We start from the raw sequence: 26,039 nt of genomic DNA on the forward strand, positions 1-26,039 counted from the left end.
GAGGTGCCACTATGTTGAGCAATAATGATCTCTATAAAGTCCTGACGGGGAAGAGAGAAGAAGTAAAGCGGGAGAGAAGACCAGAAAAGAACAGGAGGAGTGAAAGAGGACTGAGAGGGTGAAAGCAGAGGCATTAAGCAGTGGAGTAGACTGTGGATTTTAACTCCCTAAGCTCCCTCAGGTATGTACCATGTCTACTATTTTTTAGTTTGTTTTCTACTATTCAGCCTATAGGCCGAGGCTAGGAGGTATAGGATATTTATTTCCAAACGTGGTTTCAGCACAGCATAGGTAAGAGATATTACATGATTTTCACAATTTTGGAAATAAACTCCATCAACGCTCCTGACCACATAGATCTATCAACGTAGTCGATACCGCCACCTGGTGGTCTAAAGCCAACATATCATTCCCAATCTAGCTTCACAAGCCACATAATTGAAGATTATACACACTGTAGCCTAAATGTGGACAATAACACAAGAAGAAAATGAATAGGCTATCACTTGTCCATTTCTCGGTAATAACATTTCAGGGATATGCCTAGTTGCACAAGAATCGATATGAGCAAAAATGAGTCCATCCCAAGACTATATCTGGTAGGCTACTATTGTCCAACTATTTTTTTCACATTACTCCTTTGAAAGGTGCAAGTGACGAAAAGAAAACCATCTCTATTGTTTTTGGTCGTTCCCTAACATCACCTTCTAGCTCTAGGTTAGTAAGTAGCCTATTGAGGACGTGATGTTTATCAAACTTCCGAAGAGTGACACTTCGGGATTTTATCTTGAAGGAGATGGGCATTCCTCATGACAATCACACCAGCTGAAAAAAAGTCTCTGTGTCACAGAAAAGTGGGGAGTTGTCGTGAAGTGGGGAGTTTTTCCGATGCTTTTTTTCTGTCACGAGCAGGAGAAGCTTAATTTTGCGCCATAGGGAGGTAATGCTATGACTCACGCGTGCGTGCGTATATAAGGGGATAGGCGATTCAGGCGCTAATAAAAATAAATAAAAAATGAAACATTCTTGAGTGAAAAAAGGTCACTGGCACCCTGCTGGATGTAATTTGTCTCGCTATCTTTATTCCGATGTTGTTGGCTTTGGACTGTCTTGCGTCTCAGCACGTTGGGTGGATAGAGAACTGTAATTCGGTTGTTTGGTGATAGTTTCTCTCGACGCGACAACCTGTGCACCCGCAGACGGTAAGGTAGCCTATAGTCTCCTAGCGCGAGCGCTCGCACGTTTCCTAACAGCCTATTTTGTAATAGGCCTATTGATTGATTTTTCCATTATAGTGAGTTGTTTGCATTTCTTTTTTAAATATAATGCTGCACAACGCCCAACAACTGCAATATTGATGAGATGCACATTCTTATTGGGGTCGAAAATAGGATGGGATTGGTTAGGAAGGAATACATATTTTAGCAAACGACCTGTCGCTTAAATGTTCGGATTTCCAAATCTCTCTCGTTCAAAAGTGTGTTATTATGAAATAATTAACATGTTAATAGCAATGGTAGTCTATTGTTATTTATTAGCCTATATGCGTGGCAGGATTCATTCATTAGCCTAACTATTTATATCAACAATGACATTGACTGATGCTGGGCTTCGCTGTGGTTATTCAAAGATCATCATAATTGAAAAATCGATATGCTATATGTCAATAAATCTTCCAACGGATTTCAGTAGGACATCAATAATCAAGTGTCTGTCCAATATATATATATATATTTTTTCTTACAACCCAGATTTGTTTGAAAAAATGTGTCAAATAATTCCATTGCGCATAATTATGAAAGACTATTTCGTTTTGTATATTCCTAATTATGAATAGGTCTGATAAGGATGATTTGTTTGTGGATTACACGTATTTATTTGCTTTATATTGAAGACACGAAGACCTTTGTTTTCGTGCTCTCTGGTCTAAAAGTAGACTGAACGGTCTGGTGCTCTTCGCTTAGCTTGAGCGCCCAAGACTGATGTCTCAGAGATGAGGATGATTTCGCTCTAATGACCCATAAAAACGTCACTGGGGACTAGGGTTTATGTCCAATTTACTGCTGAAAATATTTTTTTTTCGTTCGTTTATATAAGGTAGAATATAGTGGCTATACATTTCTGTCAGATTTGCAGCCTTTATTTGGGTCCAGTAGAATTGAATGCACGTTATGTTATCGTCCAAAGGCATTAACGCCCTTGACAGAGGATCCCGCGCGCCCGGTGTGTGTGTGGCGCGAGACAAATCTTATCAAACCGGGTCCCACTCATTTATCTCCCCTCTGCACGTGCATGCAGCTCGCGAGCCTATTGACGTTGGAGAATAAATTATTCCGATCGTAGAGGCAGATAATAACAGCAAATGATGCATCATCCATCCTCTTCCTTCACTGCACTGCTACTAAAGCTCAATTTCACTGATCAAATTCAGTTTAGGTTGCCTATTTTAGGCAATTCAAAATAAATAATGCATAACTTTCAGACATAAATGCAGTTAATTATTTGTTTAATACTCAGAGACATCAATCTTAACCCTTGGCCGTTTGTTTTCAGCCACCGGTTGGTTATTTCCGTTCTGAATCTGATAAGAGTCCCGGAGCGCACGGGAATAACGGAGGACTAATGGCCACGTCTGAACCGACAGCCACTGGCGGGGACCAGGACCCCAACTCCGCCAATTTACGACCATCCACAAGTAAGTCTCTCCTTCCTCTTTCTCTCCCCATCTGCCTGATAAAAACGAGTCTCACCCGGGCTATTTACCGTGTGGGCGCTGTCGTTAATCATTCCGGTTAAAAACAGAGCTATCACAGCTGCCTGCCGCTGTCGAACGGATCAGCGGCGCGCAATGAGAAACAGACCTACTGTAATCGCCTCATAGAGTGTAGTCATAATGTCCTCAGCGCAGGGGATCCGGAAAGGAAATCGTTTTGGAATAGAAAATGTACAATTATTTGGAATAAGCCTATCGAATTTCCTTTGGCTAATTCTTTTTTTTTTTTACCAGGCCTATCAAATAATGTTTTAAATATATAAAGGTTGTTAAGGCTATAACCAATAGCCTAAATGTATGTTTATGCTATTATTTATTGGCTAACGATATATTGTGTATACAAGCATTAAAAAATATATATTGTAATTTAGCAGACGCTCTTATCCAGAGCGACTTACAGTTAGTGAGTGCATACATTTTCATACTGACCCCCCGTGGGAAACGAACCCACAACCCTGGCGTTGCAAGCGCCATGCTCTACCAACTGAGCTACACAGGAGGCCATTTAAATTCGTATTCTTACATTTTTAATTTTATTTAGATAATTTATCCCCTCAAAATCCTACCATCATGTAGTCAGTCCTGAATGAGAGAGCTGTTAACAGCGCAATTACGCAGGGAATGGCTGGTAATTGCAGCCACTCTGGTGTTCGTGATGATGACTTGCACTCGTTTTGTAGTGACCCGCTTGGATAATTTTGCCACCGAACACTGAGAGAAGGGGGCATTTAGAAACTGATTTCTGAAATTAGCATTTTTGTCTAGCCTACCACTGAAAGTTACATTTTCGTTAACAAAAAGCCACACAACCCTCCTCTCTATAGGCCTAGTCATATTTCGTTTGGAAAATGTATAGGCCTAAAGGGCTAGTTAACCAGCCAACATGTCTGCCATTAAAACCATTGGCCAAATATGGAAAGATGGCTTCATGGGCTATTTGACAGAGGAAGAATGTGGATAAATTGTGGATAAATTGTAGAATAGTAAGTCTGACATTTTTTCAGGTTTGACAGAATGCATAATGGTTTGAAAAAGCCTGTGATGTTGTTTTGGTGCTCTGCCTGTTTCTCTGCTGCTGCTGTTGGATGTTGCCATTATCTCGCTGCCACGCTCTGTCTCACTCGCGCTGACCTGAGGCGGCTCGTGGTGTCGCTGTGTGCGAGTGTGGCTTGGGTAGCGCTCGCCTTCATGCGCTCTGAGTGACACATCGAGCCGTTATATCTGGGTCTTGCATCCGAGTGACACATCGAGCCGTTATATCTGGGTCTTGCATCCTAGACAAATAACACCACCATAAAGCTCATATGCATATAGATATGCCTTGTTACCGTTCCATCGCTTTGCTCTGTATGCTTGTGTGTTTTTTTGTTGTTGCTATGATGGCATTCTCCATCTGTATGTTCATGCAATTCTATACTGCCCGGTGTGTGTGTGTGTGTGTCCAAACGGCCAGCCAGACATCGCCCGCTCGCGCAAGTCAAATACTGTGTTTCACCTAATTAATTTCTGCTCTCCTTCCGGAGGTCATTTCACGGATGTTTATTTCAACCCGCCCCTTCGCCAGGTGCGTGCCAGTATTTATTAACCCCGTGAGCCTCTGATGGCCCATTACGATTGGACTGTGTGGATTCGGACCATTCGAATGTTTAGGAATAATAACCGCGAGATAGGGTGAAGTTCCCCCAGACAGTGATCTACTGCTGCTTCTGATGCATGTGTCTGCTTCATGCTTCTTCACTCCATTGTGCCATGCATTCCATACGCTTTATAAAAACTCATCCGCTGTCACCCAAATCACACTATTCATATATTCCAGAATTTGATTTTCAGACGTTCTCCCCAAACATTCTGTTTTAGACTATGACGCGTGGATGCAAGGCTGCACGCGGAAACTGGGGTTGAAGATCTGTGGTAAGTTTTAGACCCATGAACCATAATGGAGGCTATATGGAACACTGATGTTAGAGCAGGGCCGTCCGGGACTGTCACTCCACATTCTCATCTCCTAAAGGTCAGTTAGCAATTAGCTTTAGGCCAGGCGCTGCGCGCCGGGGTTCCCGCCCGGACCTCGGCGAGGCACCCCATGTCTCTTCCTATCCATATCTCTACAGTTAGCAAAGGATATGATGTAGGCCCACACTACAGCAAGTAACAATCCGCCTCAGAAATATAGATACATGCCTAAACAACGAATATTTAGCGCGAGATGAAGGTGTCCAATATAGGCTAGTTGTTTTTAATGCTGAATTAGCTGGTAATATGTTTCGTGCATATAGGCGAGGCCTAAATATTGTACCTTCTAATGCCTTTCTATTTTATTTTATAAAGGCCTTATCAGAGTTTTTTTTAAAGCATTCATTTCCTCTCCTTTCCGTTTGGAGGTGACTGTGGATTTGGGTCCTTTCATGCAAAACTTCATTTTTTTATACGACCTGCAAGCCTTATAAAATGAAATGTGATGATGTCGATGAGATGACGTGGCAGTGCCTGTTTTAGGTTTGGTAAATCTGGGAGGTTCCATAAGGCCTCTGTTATCCAATCAAGCCAAGGTGAAATGGTTGAATCCAGTATTTTTCCAACAGGATTCTTAGACGTCCTGTTTTTCCTGGGCCCTATATTTAATCGTTTTTCGATTACGTCTAGGATTGGTTTGACGTCAGCATACACACATTGAGAAAAATATCCTTTCTTTAAAAAATCCTTCCAACCTTCACTGACGTCAGACCAACATATTTTTTTGTGGCAGGTTTTGATAATGTCAAGAATGTCAATGTCATTTAATTGCAAAATGAGGCATTGTTACCATGGCTTCAATCCAAACACAAAGAAGGGAATGTAATTAGACTAAGAATAAATGGATTTGAACTCGAGAGTTACGATGCAGGCCTATAATTCGTACTGAGGGCCCACAGAAGTAGGGCACCTGCCCCGTAATGCGGAGGACATCCCCTGCCAGAGAATAAAAACACAAAGTAACCTCCCTCATAACCCTGAACATAACCTTAATAACGAAATAATTCACCACAATGCACGAAGAAACATGTTTATTCGATCAACTGATTGATTATTTTAATAGAGGACATTTCTTTGGCCCTATGAGTAATTTTCAAATTTCTGTGCGTTGTGCATCAGGCCCAATAATTTACATAGCCTACCGTATCATATGAATATGTAGGCAGAGGGCTAAGTGCTTATAGGGTAATTTTATGCATGATAAAGAAATAATTTAGTTTCTATAAATATCCCCTCGGGCTGATGAGGAATATAGCTAGGGTTTGAAATCATTTTTGTGAGGAGGAAAAAAACAGAACAGTGACAATAGTCATCATAAAATGATGCCGAGTGTTAGATGTTGTCATATGTCAGTGTGTATTTACAGCCCATAATAGTCGTCAGCTCCTATCAATTAGTAAAGAAACGCGTCCTGTGGATGATAGGGAAGATTAACGAGAACCATATCAACCGGCAGTTTTTTCGAGGCCGCTGCTCTGGTGAGATAATCAGTGCCCTGTGTGCCAACCGAGATTAGCGGAATAAATTTAAATGAAAGGAGCTCTGAAACAGAAAAGGGGTTTGAGAGAGCCTGCTCTCTGTCTCATTCGATATTGCAAAAACATTTTTTACATCAGATTTTCATAGAATAATTTAATGAAAACTGTATGATGTGAAAATAAGTGTTTAAATCCATCCAAAATTATTAGGCCTAAAATGACCTTCTCTGGTGGTAGCCTGTTAGGCTATAGGTTTTTCTCTATGGGTTTTTTCAAAGATCAATGGGCTATTAATAGACACGGACTTTAATTAAAAATAGACTAGCCTATCCAGAGGCCGTATAATATCTCGCATCCTTCATTAACCCCACTCCATAATGTCTGCTCTATGAGCCGGTAATGACATGGACACTCCTCCGGGCCCTCCACACAGCCCCTGCACGCTCAGGCGTGAAAAGTCCGGGGGGACAGGAGAACATTCACCGCTGGACTAAATTGGGTATTTCTCGCTCTCGCTTGACTGGGTTATTAACATTTGTAACAGACCTAGATAAACTCAGGTCTCGGAATAAAAGTTATTATCGGGTTATTATCTAGAGATGTTGGGCAGTGATAACCGCGCATGTTCCCCCTCTCGTGCCCCTCCTTGTAACACCCTAGGGTTCCTGCAGAAGAACAACAGTCTTGGGGAGGAAGGCCGGATCGCAGGCTCACTCTCAGAACGCAAGAATAACCTGTTCTCCTGTGACAACAGCGATCGGGATGCCCGCTTCCAGCGCACTGAGACCGATTTCTCCAACATGTTCGCGAGAGGTGATAGATAACGAGTTAATTCTTGCCAGACTTTTAATATAGCCTAGTCCTACACTTTTGTTTTGTAATTCTTATATTTTCTAACATGTAGTGAACCGTAGCCTTACAATGTTTATAGTTTGATATACCATATTTATAGGCCCCATTCTGTAAAAGGGCATCCAGCCCCTACATTCGATTTTTGTTCGTTTTGTAAATGCTTTTTCCATAATTCTTCTAGACTTACTTCCCGCCAAAAATGGAGAAGAGGCGACTATGCAGTTCTTGTTGGAACTTGTGGACATCCTCACCAACTACGTCAGGAAGACATTCGACCGTTCCACCAAGGTTCTGGACTTCCACCACCCTCACCAGCTGCTCGAGGGCATGGAGGGATTCAACCTCGAGCTCTCTGACCAGCCAGAGTCCCTCGAGCAGATCCTCGTGGACTGCAGGGACACGCTCAAGTACGGCGTGCGAACAGGTACATACAATAGACCACTTAACTGGCAACAACAACATTAAGTGAAACAGGCTACAGCATTAAACCAGACGTTGCCTTCTTTATTATTTCAGGACAGTTTTTGTGTGCATTAATGACGTTTCCAATCTTTGTATTTCTCATATTTCCAATTGTGCAATTTCTTCCTTAGTTCTTCCGTTGAGCAGTTTAAATTAGTGTGAAATAAATAAAAGCAGTTCTCTTACCAAGCCAGGCAGTTTAAAAGCTTATTGCCATTGGAAAAAGCATTAGCCTATAGAGATCATTAAGACGGTTCATTCTGCTTTTTTTTTAGGAAACATTCCAATCCAAAACAACCAATATTGCTGTAGGCTAAAATGGTTAGGTTAGTCTATATGGAACTTGACCAACTGGTAGACCTATTTCCATATTGTTTAGGCTTCCTAAACATGTTTAACGCACCGTTGAACATTTCTTCATACATTATTGGGATGCAATTTGTTTTATTTTTATCACAGTGATCTGCTCGTGTTCACAACACTTGAGCAAAATCGAATTCTACACAAAACCATTTAAGCATAAGCTGTTCCCTTGATCAGCAACATCCAATCACAATGACGGGTCATTGTACCCCTGGTAATTCTCCTTCCCCGGTCTTATTAAACCAAGTACCGCCCGCGGGGACGCAAGCCTGCGTGGGATTTTACAAGCCGTTAGGAACGACTACAGTCAAACTATCCCTTGGGTTTACTTCCTAAAGACCTTTAGCTTAATTCATTGAACATTTACCCACACAAAGTGACGATAGTTTAAAAAACATTGTCGCACGATTTATGAGTTTGTCTGAAACAATTAGCATACCGCAGTTCAGTCTCATGCCTTCATTCCAATGACGCTATCACGGGCGCTGTCCATCGTGCTGAAATATAGCCTACCACGCGGGAGAAAATCCACCTGGTTATCAGTGGGTGCTGTGTCCCCATGTAGTTTCTCTGCACCGCCAAGGCAAATGTTCCACTGCATCTCAGGTCCCAATAGGAATACAGCAAAGAGTGAATTTGGGAGTTTCAGAAAATAACCTGTCTGAGTTCACATCAAATGGTTTGTTTTCATAACAGGAAAGAACACACACTGTTTCAACCCTTGTGGTAGAGCTGTGATTTTATAAGGTTATAGAAACCTTACAGGCAAATATTCCACTATGTTTTATTGTATTTTTTATTAACCTTTATTTAATCCATGAAGTCCCATTCAGATAGAATGTCTTATCTCTGTATTTCAGGTCATCCCCGGTTCTTCAACCAGCTCTCCACTGGGCTAGACATCATTGGCCTCGCTGGGGAGTGGCTCACCTCTACAGCCAACACCAACATGTGAGTCATACACTGCTGTTTTTGTGTATGTAAAGGTGTATCGAAATCACTGTGCTGACTAGCCAACGTTTTACATTACATTTACATTTTAGTCATTTAGCAGACGCTCTTATCCAGAGCGACTTACAGTTAGTGAATACATATATATATATATATTTTTTTTTTATACTGGCCCCCCGTGGGAAACGAACCCACAACCCTGGCGTTGCAAACGCCATGCTCTATCAACTGAGCTACATCCCTGCCGGCCATTCCCTCCCCTACCCTGGACGACGCTGGGCCAATTGTGCGCCGCCCATGAGTCTCCCGGTCGCGGCTGGCTGCGACAGAGCCTGGATTCGAACCAGGATCTCTAGTGGCACAGTTAGCACTGCGATGCAGTGCCTTAGACCACTGCGCCACTCAGGAGACCAGGAGTGTTGTTCGTATAACGATACAATGTAACTCGTAAAGGGAATGTGACGATTATAGATTGCTAGAAAGCCCCAGCGGGTTGTGATTGACATTTGAAGGATTTTCACCATGTAGCAAAAATAGAATCAAATCATTAGTTCTCAGGAAGTGTGGCTCCCCTCATATCTGCTCAGTTACAGTACCTTGAAGTTAAACGAAGGCCAAGGCCTTTGATTGGCTAGGTCAGAGAGGTTTAAAATGGCTGTCATATAGGCTTGTTATATAAAATGTACATTTTTCACCTGACTGCTGTTGGCACTGTACCAACCATGTACAGAACAGCAGCCCTGAATACTATACATCTCGGATAACACGCACACACCTACACACACACTCACTCACGCACACACAGACACTCACAGACACACACACATGCCCCATGGGCTGGTTAGATTGCATATTGATCAGAGCCCAGTGTTATATGACATGGTGGTCCACTCTGAAAGAGGTTATGAAGCCCTGCAGAGCTCAACAACACCGGATACAGGACACATCATATAGGACACATCATACAGGACACATTATCGTTTTTATGCACAATCACTCATACACTATGTATACAAAAGTATGTGGATTCGGCTATTTCAGCCACACCCGTTGCTGACATGTGTATAAAATCGAGCACACAGCCATGCAATCTCCATAGACAAACATTGGCAGTAGAATGTCCTTACTGAAGAGCGAAGTGACTTTCAACGTGGCACCGTCATAGGATGCCACCTTTCCAACAAGTCAGTTCGTCAAATTTCTGCCCTGCTAGAGCTGCCCTGGTGAGCTGTAAGTGCTGTTAATGTGAAGTGGAAACATCTATGAGCAACAACGGCTCAGCCGCGAAGTGGTAGGCCACACAAGCTCACAGAACGGGACCGCCGAGTGCTGAAGCACGTAGTTCGTAAAAATCATCTGTCCTCGGTTGCAACACTCACTACCGAGTTCCAAACTGCCTCTGGAAGCAACGTCAGCACAATAACTGTTCGTCGGGAGGTTCATGAAATGGGTTTCCATGGCCAAGCAGCCGCACACAAGCCTAAGATCACCATGCACAATGCCAAGCTTCGGCTGGAGTGGTGTAAAGCTCACCGCCATTGGACTCTGGAGCAGTGGAATCGCGTTCTCTGGAGTGATGAATCACGCTTCACCATCTGGCAGTCCAATGGACAAATCTGGATTTGGCGGATGCCAGGACAACGCTGCCTGCCCCAATGCATAGTGCCAACTGTAAAGTTTGGTAGAGGAGGAATAATGGTCTGGGACTGTTTTTCATGGTTCGGGCTAGGCCCCTTGTTCCAGTGAAGGGAAATCTTAACGCTACGGCATACAATGACATTCTAGATGATTCGGTGCTTCCAACTTTGTGGCAATAGTTTGGGAAAGGCCCTTTCCTGTTTCAGCATGACAATGCCCCTGTGCACAAAGCGAGGTCCATACAGAAATGGTTTGTCGAGATCGGTGTGGAAGAACTTGACTGGCCTGCACAGAGCCCTGACCTCAATCCCATCGAACACCTTTGTTGCATTCCCTGGCCATCAAGCTGTCCATATAATCAAGGAGGACTTTTACAGAATTACAGGTACAGTAGGCTATGGTCAGTTGACTGCCAGCAATGCTTTGCTAATCTCAAATTAATCAGCCTAGGCAACATGATAAAAATGATAAATAGCCTAATTCATCCCACAGATTTTCAAAACGTTATTGGTGCTATAGATGGGACACATATTCCCCATTCAAAGACCCTCTGGACCAAATGAAGGAGAAAATATTTTCACAGCATAAACAAACAGGTAGCTATTGAAACTGTAGCTTACACTTTCACTAAACCAAATAATTTTCAGAAACAGTCATTAAATTCAATGATCATCCTTACTTATTTTGTCAGATGATCTGTGACTCCCATGGGGTTACAACTAAACATAGAATATATTGTTGCCCGTGTTGTCATGACAAGCACTCTATGAATTCAATAAATTATTATTCATCCTACATAGGCTATGGCTGTGGAATGGGCCTACCATTGCAATTGTGACATAGGCTACTACAACATATTAGGCCTTGACCCTTAATAAGTGCTCTATAAAGTGAAAGCATTATTACTAATCACCCATGTGTGTAAGCTAGGCCTATTAGATATTAGAATCGTGCCACTTCACTTGCGCATTTATTCTGTCTGCAATTTTCTGCCAGGCTCCCTTTCTGGCTTTTGCGGCAGCGGATGTATTACTTTTTTTGGTAAATGGAACATATTTGTTGTATGTTGTTACAATTGTCTCTTGTTCTAGACTTGTGAAATTTTGGGGACTTGTCTTTTGGCTCCATATATATTGTTTTTTCTGTCATCGACATGAGGAGCTTTTTGAATGTTGCGTGCATGCGCCAGTTGTCAGATCAACCAATCTGCGCTTCGCTTAGCCTAATAACTTGAAGGAGAAGCAGCCGTTCTGGAACCAATAAATCCTGGACTCCCTCATCTGGTTAAGACAAGCTGGATATGTTCAGGAAATCCTGAATTTGGAATACCCCCCTGGACTACAAGAGAGACCATAACAACAACACAGGAAGAGAGGAGAAACGTGTTAATAACACAAGACAGGACTATCTATGAGAGACCAAATGAATAACAACAACACAAGACAGGACTATGAGAGACCAAATGAATAACAACAACACAAGACAGGACTATGAGAGACCAAATGAATAACAACAACACAAGACAGGACTATCTATGAGAGACCAAATGAATAACAACAACACAATACAGGACTATCTATGAGAGACCAAATGAATAACAACAACACAATACAGGACTATCTATGAGAGACCAAATGAATAACAACAACACAATACAGGACTATCTATGAGAGACCAAAAGAATAAAACAACACAATACAAGACTATCTATGAGAGACCAAATGAATAACAACAACACAATACAGGACTATCTATGAGAGACCAAATGAATAACAACAACACAAGACAGGACTATCTATGAGAGACCAAATGAATAACAACAACACAAGACAGGACTATCTATGAGAGACCAAATGAATAACAACAACACAAGACAGGACTATCTATGAGAGACCAAATGAATAACAACAACACAAGACAGGACTATCTATGAGAGACCAAATGAATAACAACAACACAAGACATGACTATCTATGAGAGACCAAATGAATAACAACAACGCAATACAGGACTATCTATGAGAGACCAAATGAATAACAACAACACAATACAAGAGAGACCAGACACACAAGTTACATGACTACAAAAGAGATCACAGACAATATAATATCACAACACATGGTTATGAGAGACCAGACATGTTAATAAATGGTAATAAAACAAGAAGTGTTTGATAGTGACAGAACAAGATTAAAAAGGAGAGACACTTCACTTCTTTCTTGAACATTAGCTTAGCCAATCACCCTGCTTGGAAAACTCGATCTCATCTCTCTGTTGGAACCATGCCCTGAGAGAGAGAGAGAGAGAACAGGGACACTAAAGTGTGACGCACACACACTCATACGCACACACACTCATATGCACACACACTCATATGCGCACACACACACCGAGTCATATTCATACACACACAAGCACACCAGTTCAGCCTGGCCCAGATTCAACAGATAGTGTAAACGCCCCATTGACTGCAGGCTCATTGTGAGCTGGTCTTAGCAGATAGCCCAGCTGGGCCCCACACTGACACACAATGGCCGCCCGGCAGCACTGAAAACCCTGTCACACTCAGCGACTGCCTGCCCCGGCTCCCTGTGGAGGACTCTATCTGGCTCTATTGTCCCTGTGGATACAGACTGTCTCTCTCTTACACTCGCACAAGCGCACACACACACACACACTCACACACACACATGCACACGACTGACACAATGGTTCTCAGAGTCACTTAGGGGGTCTGGGTTGGGGAGAGAGCCCTTGATGATTATAATGAGGGCATTTAGGGGCTGTCCCATGGGACAGGTAGGTGACTGAAGGGTAATTTTCACCCTGAAAAGACCAATGATTGGCTGTGATTGTGATAATGATCGTCATTATAGGTATTATTGGCAGAGAGGAAAATAAAGGATAGTGATTTGTAAAAGGATTGTCCCCTTGGTCTCAACCAGAATCAGTAGATCTGTAAAAAGAATTGTCCCCTTGGTCTCAGCCAGAATCAGTAGATCTGTAAAAAGGATTGTCCCTTGGTCTCAGCCAGAATCAATAGATCTGTAAAAAGAATTGTCCCCTTGGTCTCAGCCAGAATCAGTAGATCTGTAAAAAGGATTGTCCCTTGGTCTCAGCCAGAATCAGTAGATCTGTAAAAAGAATTGTCCCCTTGGTCTCAGCCAGAATCAGTAGATCTGTAAAAAGGATTGTCCCTTGGTCTCAGCCAGAATCAGTAGATCTGTAAAAAGGATTGTCCCTTTGGTCTCAGCCAGAATCAGTAGATCTGTAAAAACACGCTGTCTTCTTTATATAAGCTGATGCTCTGCTTGTATATTAGGCAAATAGGATGTTTTTCTACAGTAACATTTTATAACATGACTATAACATTTATTTTCTTCATACTTTAGTATGTATAATATAGTACTGCTACAGCACAAAATACATGCTTTTAAATCAGTCCATGTCAGTGACAGTGTGTAGGTGTGTGTGTGTGTGTGTGTGTGTGTAATTAGGGCCCATCAGTCATAATCTGTGCTGGCGTATTGACTGGCACTTAATGTTCTAATCAAACCCTCCCCAGCGTGGCTGCACATGAATGATAGTGCTGCTGCTGAGGGCTCTCTCTCTCTCTCTCTCTCTCTCTCTCTCTCTCTCTCTCTCTCTCTCTCTCTCTCTCTCTCTCTCTCTCTCTCTCTCTCTCTCTCTCTCTCTCTCTCTCTCTCCCATTTCTCTTCCTTCTCTCGTTCTCCTACCATCCTCTTTGCCACATTTTCTTCCACTCCTCTCTCATTCACGTCTCATTCCCCTTCCCCTCTCTCCTCCTCCCCTCTTCTGTCTGTATCTGTCCACCAGTGCTGCTTTCCCTATCCCCAGTTGAGAGGACGAGGGTGGGGGGGTGGGGGGGGGATGTGAAGGGTAGATTGGGGGATGTGTGTCTGTTGTGTAACTGTCTTTGTTTGACACTAGAGGGGGGGTGTCATGCATCAGAGGGACAAAGCCTAAGGGCCCCAAAATTCACACAACCCACAAACATACTGTACATATGTAACACCCAACCTGGAGTCACTTTGCCCTATCTTTCAGAAATGATGAAATGATGGAACCACAACATTCAATAGAAATCTAAACAAAAGCTTCTCTATTGTCCTCTTCATCTCCTCTCTCCATCTCCCTCTTCGTCTGCTTCTTGTCATCCTTTTCTCTCCATTCCATTGGTTCCGCATCGGTGTCCCTCTCTCTCCTTCAATCTCTCTTTCTCTTTCTCTCTCTCCACTCTCTGAAGCAGGAAATAGATTTGGGCCTTCTTATCTCTCCCCAACACAAACCCCCACCCCACTTCCCTCCCCTCACACACATGCACGCACACACACACGCGCACACACACACCCTTCAGCTGGTCGCATCAAAAGCCTCCATTGAGATTCACAGAATTGACAGATAGCTATCAGAGTTTTGTGTGCTTTAATTAAACGTTGACTGAAACTTTAAAGGGATTTGAATATGAATGTCTACTCTCTATCTCATATCAGACAGATTTTAATTAGTTCAACTCTGTCAGAAGAATTACGTGTGTGTGGGGCTAATTTAATGGAGCTCTGTGTTCTCAGCTTAGTTTAGCCATGCAAAAATAACATCCTTGAATATCTTTTGCTTTTGCTCACCTGAAGTAAAGTTAGCTAGATGGCATGTGTGTAGGAGAAGGATCAAAGGTCTATGTGACTGAAACATTTTAAGTGAAATGTTGTAATTGTCAATAAATGTTTGTGTTTACAACACACAATGTTTTGAGTGAATCGGTACAGTGCCTTCGAAAAGTGTTCAGACCCCTTGACCTTTTTCCACATTTTGTTATTCTAAAATGGCAAAAAAAAAAAAAAAACATCCTCATCGATCTACACACAATACCCAATAATTATATTTTAGAAATTGTAGCTAATTTATTAAAAATAAAAAACAGAAATACCTTATTTACATAAATATTCAGACCCTTTGCTATGAGACTTGAAATTGAGCTCAGGTGCATCCTGTTTCCATTGATAATTCTTGAGATGTTTCTACAACTTGATTGGAGTCCACCTGTGGTAAATTCAATTGATGGGACATGATTTGGAAAGGCACACACCTGTCTATATAAGGTCCCACGGTTGACAGTGCATATCAGAGCAAAACCAAAACCATGAGGTCGAACGAATTGTCCGTAAAGCTCAGAGACAGGATTGTGTCGAGGCACAGATCTGGGGAAGGGTACCCAACAATTTCTGCAGCATTGAAGGTCCCCAAGAACACAGTGGCCTCCATAATTCTTAAATGGAAGAAGTTTGGAACCACCAAGACTCTTCCTAGAGCTGGCCGCCCGGCCAAACTGAACAATCGGGAGAGATGGGCCTTGGTCAGGGAGGTGACCAAGGACCTGATGGTCACTCTGACAGAGCTCTAGAGTTCCTCTGTGGAGATGGGAGAACCTTCCAGAAGGACAACCATCTCTGCAGCACTCCAAAAAATCAGGCCTTTATGGGAGAGTGGCCAGACGGAAGTCACTCCTCAGTAAAAGGCACATGGCGGCCCGCTTGGAGTTTGCCAAAAGGCACCTGAAGGACTCTCAGACCATGAGAAACAAGATTCTCTGGTCTGAAGAAACCAAGATTTAACTCTTTGGCCTGAATGCCAAGCGTCACATCTGGAGGAACATGGCACCATCCCTACGGTGAAGCATGGTGGTGGCAGCATCATGCTGTGGGGGTGTTTTTCAGCGGCAGGGACTGGGATACTAGTCAGGATCGAGGCAAAGATGTACGGAGCAAAGTACAGAGAGATCCTTGATGAAAACCTGTTCCAGAGCGCTCAGGACCTCAGACTGGGGCGAAGGTTCACCTTCCAACAGGACAACGACCCTAAGCACACAGCCAAGACAACGCAGGAGTGGCTTCGGGACAAGTCTCTGAATATTCTTGAGTGGCCCAGCCAGAGCCCGGACTTGAACCCGATCGAACATCTCTGGAGAGACCTGAAAATAGCTGTGCAGCAACCAACCTGAGAGAGCTTGAGAGGATCTGCAGAAAAGAATGGGAGAAACTCCCCAAATAGACGTGTGCCAAGCTTGTAGCGTCATACCCAAGAAGACTCAAGGCTGTAATCGCTGCCAAAGGTTCTTCAACAAAGTACTGAGTAAAGGGTCTGAATACTTATGTAAATGTGATATTTCTAAAAACCTGTTTTTGCTTTGTCATTATGGGGTATTGTGGGTAGATTGATGTGGGGAAAAAAACAATTTAATTAATTTTAGAAGAAGGCTGTAACCTAACAAAATGTTCAAAAAGTCAAGTGGTCTGAATACTTTCCCAAGGAACCTGTATGTATGGATTGATTGATTTATGGATTCAAATATTGATTGGCAGGTTCACCTATGAGATCGCTCCAGTGTTTGTCCTGATGGAGCAGCTGACGCTGAAGAAGATGAGAGAGATGATTGGCTGGCCCTCGGGAGAGGGGGACGGCATATTCTCACCAGGTATGTAGAAAAATGAGGTGGTTCTGTCCAGGGGTTGGAATCCAAATTATTTTCCAATCGTTTTGTTCTGAACAGAACCATTTTTTTTTTTTCATTCCGTTCCACTGTTCTGAAGTTCTGAACCGGTTCGACCCCAAAAAAGTAGCTGTTTATATCATTAGTTTCTGTTCTTTTTTAAACCTCAGAATCAACATTTTATTTTTACATTTAGCTTGACATTAAATTACTTCACCAATAGAGCAGCTCGCTATGGAGCGGCAAAAGCTATAGTTGTTTACATGCATTCAACAGACAAGTATAGGGTACGAGATGCGACTGAGATTTTGCGGGTGAAGGAGGCTTTCTTTGACACTCCGGACATATTTTTGTTATGACATGCATTATTTGAATTAGGACCACAGAATTATACCTACGGAGGCCCAGCTTCTATGAAGGAACTTTGAATGTCTTTGAACTCCAAGGAGTTGGTTTAACATTCGACCAAAACTAGCTAGCTAGCTAACAAGCTTGTGTGTGCAGAGCAGCACCAGAACGTTAATAAAAACACGTCTTACCTTTTTGTAGTTAATAAATCCAATGTGAAACATGATAACTATAGTATCCTTAACTAGCGTTGAAAAAATGTATACATTCTTCACTAATTCAAAATCTCTTTCCCTAATTTCTAAATCACACTTGTAATGTCGGAGGGGCAGGTAGCCTACACGCACTCACATTGGTAAAGATTTTCAGCTGGCAGGCAGGCAGACACTGGAATAAGAGTGAGGGCTTTGCATATGTGCTTTGTTGCGTTTTTTGTGCGACTGGAAAAAAGATCCTGGATGGTAAAATAACGTTATTAACCGGTTCCCATGCTTCTAAAATAACTGTACTGTTCCGGAACAGTATAGATCACTTTCATTCCCGATTTTGATTCTGTTCCTGTTAAAATGTCAGTTATGTTCCCTGAACCGGTTCCAACCCTTGGTTCTGTCTCTCCGTGTTGGCCTAGCTGCTGTCCCAGTCATGGGCTGACCAGTTATTCCCTCTCCGTCCACAGGGGGTGCCATCTCTAACATGTACAGTGTGATGATTGCTCGCTACAAGTACTTCCCTGAGGTCAAGACCAAGGGCATGTCTGCCGCTCCCCGCCTGGTGCTCTTCACATCAGAACATGTATGTCATGCACACAGACACACACACGCACACACAGACACACAGCCTCACACACTGAAGAAATGAAGGTTTTAAGTTGTTTATATTCCGGTATTTTCCTGTATTCCTACAGAGCCACTACTCTATCAAGAAGGCCGGGGCAGCTCTGGGCTTTGGTTCTGAGAATGTGGTCCTGCTGAGCACAGATGAGAGGTACACTAGAACTACACACACACACACTTCCCGCATTCATTTACCCCCATGCAGTAGATCGGGTTGCACCTGACCCACTGTAGATATACATTAAGATAGATCAGCTGATTCTCTGTTCCTGCTCTCTCTCTCAGGGGGAGAGTTATTCCTGCTGATCTAGAAGCTAAGATCCTCGATGTCAAGCAGAAGGTGAGTCTCTCTCTCCTTCCCTCTCTCTCTCGCTCTATGCCTCTCTCTCTCTGTCTCTGCTTCTCTCAATTCAATTCAATTCAATTCAAAAGGCTTTATTGGCATGGGAAACATATGTTTACATTGCAAAAGCAAGTGAAATAGATAATAAACAAAAGTGAAATAAACAATAAAAAATGAACAGTAAACATTACACTCACAAAAGTTCCAAAAGAATAAAGACATTTCAAATGTCATATTATGTCTATATACAGTGTTATAATGATGTGCAAATAGTTAAAGTACAAAAAGGAAAATAAATAAACATAAATACAGGTAGTATTTACAATGCTGTGTGTTCTTCACTGGTTTACCTTTTCTTGTGGCAACAGGTCACAAATCTTGCTGCTGTGATTGCACACTGTCATATTTCACCCAAGAGATATGGGAGTTTATCCAATTTGGATTTATTTTCTAATTCTTTGTTTGTCTGTGTAATCTGAGGGAAGTATGTGTCTCTAATATGGTCATACATTTGGCAGGAAGTTAGGAAGTGCAGCTCAGTTTCCACCTCATTTTGTGGACATAGCCTGTCTTCTTTTGAGAGCCAGGTCTGCCTACGGCGGCCTTTCTCAATAGCAAGGCTATGCTCACTGAGTCTGTACATAGTCAAAGCTTTCCTTAAGTTTGGGTCAGTCACAGTGGTCAGGTATTCTACCACTGTGTACTCTCTGTTTAGGGCGAAATAGCATTCTAGTTTGCTCTGTTTGTTTTGTTAATTCTTTCCAATGTGTCAAGTAATTATATTTTTGTTTTCTCATGATTTGGTTGGGTCTAATTGCATTGCTGTCCTGGGGCTCTGTGGGGTCTGTTTGTGTTTGTGAACAGAGCCCCCAGGACCAGCTTGCTTAGGGGACTCTTCTCCAGGTTCATCTCTCTGTAGGTGATGGCTTTGTTATGGAAGGTTTGGGAATCGCTTCCTTTTAGGTGATGTATAATTTAGCGGCTCTTTTCTGGATTTAGCGTGTATCGGCCTAATTCTGCTCTGCATGCATTATTTGGTGTTTTATGTTGTACATGGAGGATATGTTTGCAGAATTCTGCATGCAGAGTCTCAATTTGGTGTTTGTCCCATTTTGTGAATTCTTGGTTGTTGAGCGGACCCCAGATCTCGCAACCATAAAGGTCAATGGGTTCTATAACATATTGAAGTATTTTTAGCCAGATCCTAATTGGTACAGTGCCTTGCAAAAGTATTCATCCCCCTTGACATTTTTCCTATTTTGTTGCATTACGACCTGTAATTTAAATGGATTTTTATTTGGATTTCATGTAATGGACACACACAAAATAGTCCAAATTGGTGTAGTGAAATGAAAAAAAAAAACGTATTTCAAAAAATTCTACAAAATTAATAACGCAAAAGTGGTGTGTGCATATGTATTCACCCCCTTTCCAATGAAGACCCTAAATAAGATCTGGTGCAACCAATTACCTTCAGAAGTCACATAATTAGTTAAATAAAGTCCACCTGTGTGCAATCTAAGTGTCACATGATCTGTCACATGATCTCAGTATATACACACCTGTTCTGAAAGGCACCAGAGTCTGCAACACCACTAAGCAAGGGGCACCACCAAGCAAGCGGCACCATGAAGACCAGGGAGCTCTCCAAACAGGTCAGGGACAAAGTTGTGGAGAAGTACAGATCAGGCTTGGGTTATAAAAAAATATCAGAAACTTTGAACATCCCAGGGAGCACCAATATATCCATTATTAAAAAAATGTATGAAAATGGCACCACAACAAACCTGCTAAGAGAGGGCCACCCACCAAAACTCACGGACCAGGCAAGGAGGGCATTAATCAGAGAGGCAACAAAGAGACCAAAGATAACCCTGAAGGAGCTGCAAAGCTCCACAGTGGAGATTGGAGTATCTGTCCATAGGACAACTTTAAGCCATACACTTCACAGAGCTGGGCTTTACGGAAGAGTGGCCAGAAAAAAGCCATTGCTTAAAGAAAAAAATAAGCAAACACGTTTGGTGTTCACCAAAAGCTATATGGGAGACTCCCCAAACATATGGAAGAAGGTAATCTGGTCAGATGAGACTAAAATTGAGCTTTTTGGCCATCAAGGAAAATGCTATGTCTGGCGCAAACCCAACACCTCTCATCACCCAGAGAACACCATCCCCACAGTGAAGTATGGTGGTGGCAGCATCATGCTGTGGGGATGTTTTTCATCGGCAGGGACTGGGAAACTGGTCAGAATTGAAGGAATGATGGATCACACCAAATACAGGGAAATTCTTGAGGGAAACCTTTCAGTCTTCCAGAGATTTGAGACTGGGACGGAGGTTCACCTTCCAGCAGGGCAATGACCCTAAGCATACTGCTAAAGCAACACTCGAGTGGTTTAAGGGGAAACATTTAAATGTCTTGGAATGGTGTTGTCAAAACCCAGACCTCAATCCAATTAAGAATCTGTGGTATGACTTAAAGATTGCTGTACACCAGCGGAACCCATCCAACTTGAAGGAGCTGGAGCTGTTTTGCCTTGAAGAATGGGCAAAAATCCCAGTGGCTAGATGTGCCAAGTTTATAGAGACATACCCCAAGAGACTTGAAGATGTAATTGCTGCAAAAGGTGGCTCTACAAAGTATTGACTTTGGGGGGGTGAATAGTTATGCACGCTCAAGTATTCGGTTATTTTGTCTTATTTCTTGTTTGTTTCACAATAAGAAATATTTCGCATCTTCAAAGTGGTAGGCATGTTGTGTAAATCAAATGATACAACCCCCCCAAAAATCTATTTTAATTCCAGGTTGTAAGGCAACAAAATAGGAAAAATGCCAAGGGGGGTGAATACTTTCGCAAGCCACTGTATGTTGAATTTTATGTTCCTTTTGATGGCATAGCAGGCCCTTCTTGCCTTGTCTCTCAGATCGTTCACAGCTTTGTGGAAGTTACCTGTGGCGCTGATGTTTAGGCCGAGGTATGTATAGTTTTTTGTGTGCTCTAGGGCAACGGTGTCTAGATGGAATTTGTATTTGTGGTCCTGGCAACTGGAGCTTTTTTGGAACACCATTATTTTTGTCTTACTGAGAATTACTGTCAGGGCCCAGGTCTGACAGAATCTGTGCAGGAGATCTAGGTGCTTTTTTGACATCAACAAAGCATGAGAAGACTTTGCCTTTGTTTTGGTTTGTTTGTTTGTCAATTAGGGTGTGCAGGATGAATATGTGGTCTGTTGTATGGTAATTTGGTAAAAATCCAATTTGACATTTGCTCAGTACATTGTTTTCACTGAGGAAATGTACGAGTCTGCTGTTAATGATAATGCAGAGGATTTTCCCAAGGTTGCTGTTGACACATATCCCACGGTAGTTATTGGGGTCATATTTGTCTCCACTTTTGTGGATTGAGGTGATCAGTCCTTGGTTCCAAATATTGGGGAAGATGCCAGAGCTAAGGATGATGTTAAAGAGTTTAAGTATAGCTAATTGAAATTTGTGGTCTGTATATTTTATCATTTCATTGAGGATACCATCAACACCACAGGCCTTTTTGGGTTGGAGGGTGTGTATTTTGTCCTTTAGTTCATTCAATGTAATTGGAGAATCCAGTGGGTTCTGGTAGTCTTTAATAGTTGATTCTAAGATTTGTATTTGATCATGTATATGTTTTTGCTGTTTGTTCTTTGTTATAGGGCCAAAAAGATTGGAGAAGTGGTTTACCCATACATCTCCGTTTTGGATAGATAACTCTTTGTGTTGTTTGTTTAGTGTTTTCCAATTTCCCCAGAAGTGGTTAGAGTCTATGGATTCTTCAATTACATTGAGCTGGTTTCTGACGTGCTGTTCCTTCCTTTTCCGTAGTGTATTTCAGTACTGTTTTAGTGATTCACCATAGTGAAGGCCTCTCTCTCTCTCTCTCTTCCGCTCTCGCTCTCTTTCTCTCTCTGTTTCTCACATGAAGGGGTTACATCCCATTGTGACTTCTGTGATATTGTGTTCCTCCAGGGTTACCATCCTCTGTTTGTGAACGCTACAGCTGGTTCTACAGTCTACGGAGCATTTGACCCCATCAACGAGATCGCTGACATCTGCGAGAAATACAACATGTGGCTGCACGTAGACGTGAGTACTGTGTGTGCGTGTGTCCGTTTGTGTGTTTGGGGACAATATTGTTTTGTCCTATTGATCTAATGCTGTGTGTGTTCTTTCTCCAGGGTGCATGGGGAGGTGGTCTCCTGATGTCCAGGAAGCATCGCCATAAGTTCAGTGGTGTTGAGAGGTACTGACACGCACACACAGACACACAGACACACACTCCTTATTTAACAAAACCAACACACACTAACAGCTGCATTTCCTCTCTCAGGGCTAACTCTGTCACGTGGAATCCTCACAAGATGATGGGAGTGCCTCTACAGTGCTCCGCTATCCTGGTCCGAGAAAAGGTGAGGAACCACACACACACACACCACATGAAGTTGGTGGCACCTTAATTGGGGTGGATGGGCTCGCGTTAATGGCTGGAGCGGAATAAGTGAAATGGTAATAAATACATCAGACAAAATGTTTGCAGGTGTTTGATGCCATTCCATTAGCTCTGTTCTAGACATGATTATCATCCTCCTGTGACACACACACACACACCCTTTAACCATGCTCTCTCTCTCTGTGTAGGGTATTCTGGCAGGCTGTAACTCCATGTGTGCTGGCTACCTGTTCCAGCCTGATAAACAGTATGATGTCAGCTATGACACGGGAGACAAGGCCATCCAGTGTGGCCGACACGTCGACATCTTCAAGTTCTGGCTCATGTGGAAGGCCAAGGTGAGCTAGTGTAGCCAGTATTTGCTCATATCCAGCCTTCCAATTACATACGGTATAGGCCTAAACCACAAATGGGGTTTCCACACTTATGGGGATGCCCTGCCGTCCCCAGTCAGCACCTCTGTAATTTTTCATCCCTAAATAAATAATTGTAATATTCTCCTTCCACAGGGCACTATAGGATTTGAGCAGCACATTGACAAGTGTCTGGACCTGTCTCAGTACCTCTACGACAAGATCAGAAACAGAGAGGGATACGAGATGGTGTTCCAGGGAGTGGTAAGCTACTGTCCTACTACTTCCTCTATCCTCTCCTCCCTCAGTCATCCCCTTCCTTCCTTCCTTCCTTCCTTCCTTCCTTCCTTCCTTCCTTCCTTCCTTCCTTCCTTCCTTCCTTCCTTCCTTCCTTCCTTCCTTCCTTCCTTCCTTCTGTAGTTCCATAGGTCCAAATATTCCAAATGTGTGTCTTCTCTCCGTAGCCCCAGCACACCAACGTGTGTTTCTGGTACATCCCACCCAGTCTGAGAGGTTTGGAACACAACAGCGAGGAGTATCGAGAGAAACTTCACATGGTAAGTGTTGTACAATATTCTAACTTTTCAAGTGTTCTAGAAACGTTATCTTAGAGTTCTAAATATGTTATATTCCCCTCCCATCCTTCAGGTGGCGCCCAAGATCAAGGCGATGATGATGGAGTCAGGGACGACCATGGTGGGCTACCAGCCTCAGGGCCAGAAGGTCAACTTCTTCCGCATGGTCGTCTCCAACCCCGCAGCCCTCCAGTCAGACATCGACTTCCTCATTGACGAGATCGAGAGGCTGGGGCATGACCTGTAGACAGCGCCACCTCAGTGAGCGGAGGCCGAAACTGAAGTTTTCAATGTTTTAGCTGTGACCATAAGAATCGGCTCTGAGATCAAATTTTAGCTGTTCTTGATTTGTCCTAAACAATTCACTCCGTAGGTAGAATGTGTAAACCGTAGCCTTCATGGCGTGTTGGGTACACACTCTGATACTAAGGTTTTACTAACGTGTGTAGAGTCCTGTGTTGTGTGTTTGTGTTCCAGTCCGTTTAACAGTCGTCCAGTAGTCATCTGTCTATCTGTGTTGTACAGTAGATTCATAAGAGGAACCATGGTAATGGAACACAGGGAAACCCTCTACATCAGTGTGTGTGTGTGTGTGCGTGTGAGTGTGTGTGTGTGTAAATACAAATAAATGTTTGAGAGCACAAATAGTATACAGTATACACTGAGTGGACAAAACATTAAGAACAGCTTTCAATTATTGAGTTGCTGGCCCATGTTGACTCCAATGCTTCCCACAGTTGTGTCAAGTTGGCTGGATGTCCTTTGGGTGGTGGACCATTCTTGATACACACGGGAAACAGTTGAGCATTAAAAGCAGCAGCGTTGCAGTTCTTGACACAAACTGGTGCGCCTGGCACCTACTACCATACCCCGTCCAAAGGCACTTAAATCTTTTGTCTTGCCCATTCACCGTCTGAATGGCACACATACACAATCCATGTCTCAATTGTCTCAAGGCTTAAAAATCCTTCTTTAACCATCTACACTGATTGAAGTGGATTTAACAAGAGACATCAATAAGTGATCTTGGCTTTCACCTGGATTCACCTGATCAGTCTATATCATGGAAAGAAATGTTCTTAATGTTTTGTACACTCAGTGTATTGTGATATTATGATATACGTGATTCACTTGAGCTCAGTGTATATATAGGATCATTCTAGAGCCAGATGTACCAACTCTAAGCGTTAAACCTTGAACTCAAGTGTGTGTTTTGTGGAGGTGTGTGTAACAGTGTGTGTACCCCGTGCTGTAAACTAACAGTGTATTGACCTTTGAACTATGACCTTAGTGTTGACTGTCGGATGACGTTGCCCCTATATACTGATCTAGGGTCACTATCATGTTTTTCTCCCATATGGTTAATATTAGGGTTTGTGGAGGGTAAGCTGATCCTAGATCTTTGTCTAAAGGCAACGTCTACTTGCAGCGCGTAAAAAACGGTCTCCTTGCGTGTGTGGAACAAGCATACAGTATGGGTCAGTGCTATCCGGGATCATTGGGACATCCCTACCCTAACCCTAACCTTAACCATAACCCTTACCCAACCCTAAACCTTACCTTAACCATTTTACATTTCTACGTCAATGGGGTAGGGACGTCCCAAGGAATTCCGGATAGCATGGACCAAACAGTATGTGACCATTTTTGAAAATGTTTCAATACTAACATAATGATATATATATTTACACAGTACCAGTCCAAAGTTTGGACACACCTACTCATTCAAGGGTTTTTCTTTATTTTTACTATTTTCCACATTGTAGAATAATAGTGACGACATTAAAAATATGAAGTAAGACATATGGAATCATTTAGTAATCAAAAAAGTGTTAAACAAATCAAAATATATTTTATATTTGAGATTCTTCAAATAGCCACCCTTTGCCTTGATGACAGCTTTGCACACGCTTGGCATTCTCTCAACCAGCTTCACCTGGAATGCTTTTCCAACAGTCTTGAAGGAGTTCCCACATATGCTGAGCACTTGTTGGCTGCTTTTCCTTCACTCTGCTGTCCGACTCATCCCAAACCATCTCAATTGGGTTGAGGTCGGGTGATTGTGG

At 42.7% G+C, this 26,039-nt stretch overlaps 1 protein-coding gene across 2 annotated transcripts; it reads left to right on the forward strand.

Moving 5' to 3' along the window:
- Positions 1-60: 60 nt before the first annotated feature.
- On the forward strand, positions 61-25,796 carry gad1b (glutamate decarboxylase 1b). Of its 2 annotated transcripts, XM_084188408.1 has the most exons (17): positions 61-181; positions 2,554-2,695; positions 4,631-4,684; positions 6,925-7,077; positions 7,298-7,540; positions 8,802-8,892; positions 16,911-17,023; positions 18,063-18,178; positions 18,291-18,370; positions 18,505-18,559; positions 22,565-22,681; positions 22,774-22,838; positions 22,926-23,004; positions 23,234-23,383; positions 23,555-23,662; positions 23,863-23,955; positions 24,047-25,796. In XM_084188408.1, the coding sequence occupies exons 2-17, from the start codon at positions 2,623-2,625 to the stop codon at positions 24,218-24,220; spliced, it is 1,764 nt and encodes a 587-aa protein (XP_084044534.1). In that variant the 5' UTR covers positions 61-181; positions 2,554-2,622; the 3' UTR covers positions 24,221-25,796. The 2 variants fall into 2 exon arrangements, with proteins under 2 accessions (XP_084044534.1, XP_084044535.1); XM_084188409.1 differs by lacking the exon at positions 4,631-4,684 and having other exon boundaries at positions 62-181.
- Positions 25,797-26,039: the final 243 nt, after the last annotated feature.

The sequence above is a fragment of the Coregonus lavaretus genome (assembly GCF_964263955.1).
Source record: "Coregonus lavaretus genome assembly, chromosome: 23".
In the NCBI taxonomy this organism is placed as follows: domain Eukaryota; kingdom Metazoa; phylum Chordata; class Actinopteri; order Salmoniformes; family Salmonidae; genus Coregonus; species Coregonus lavaretus.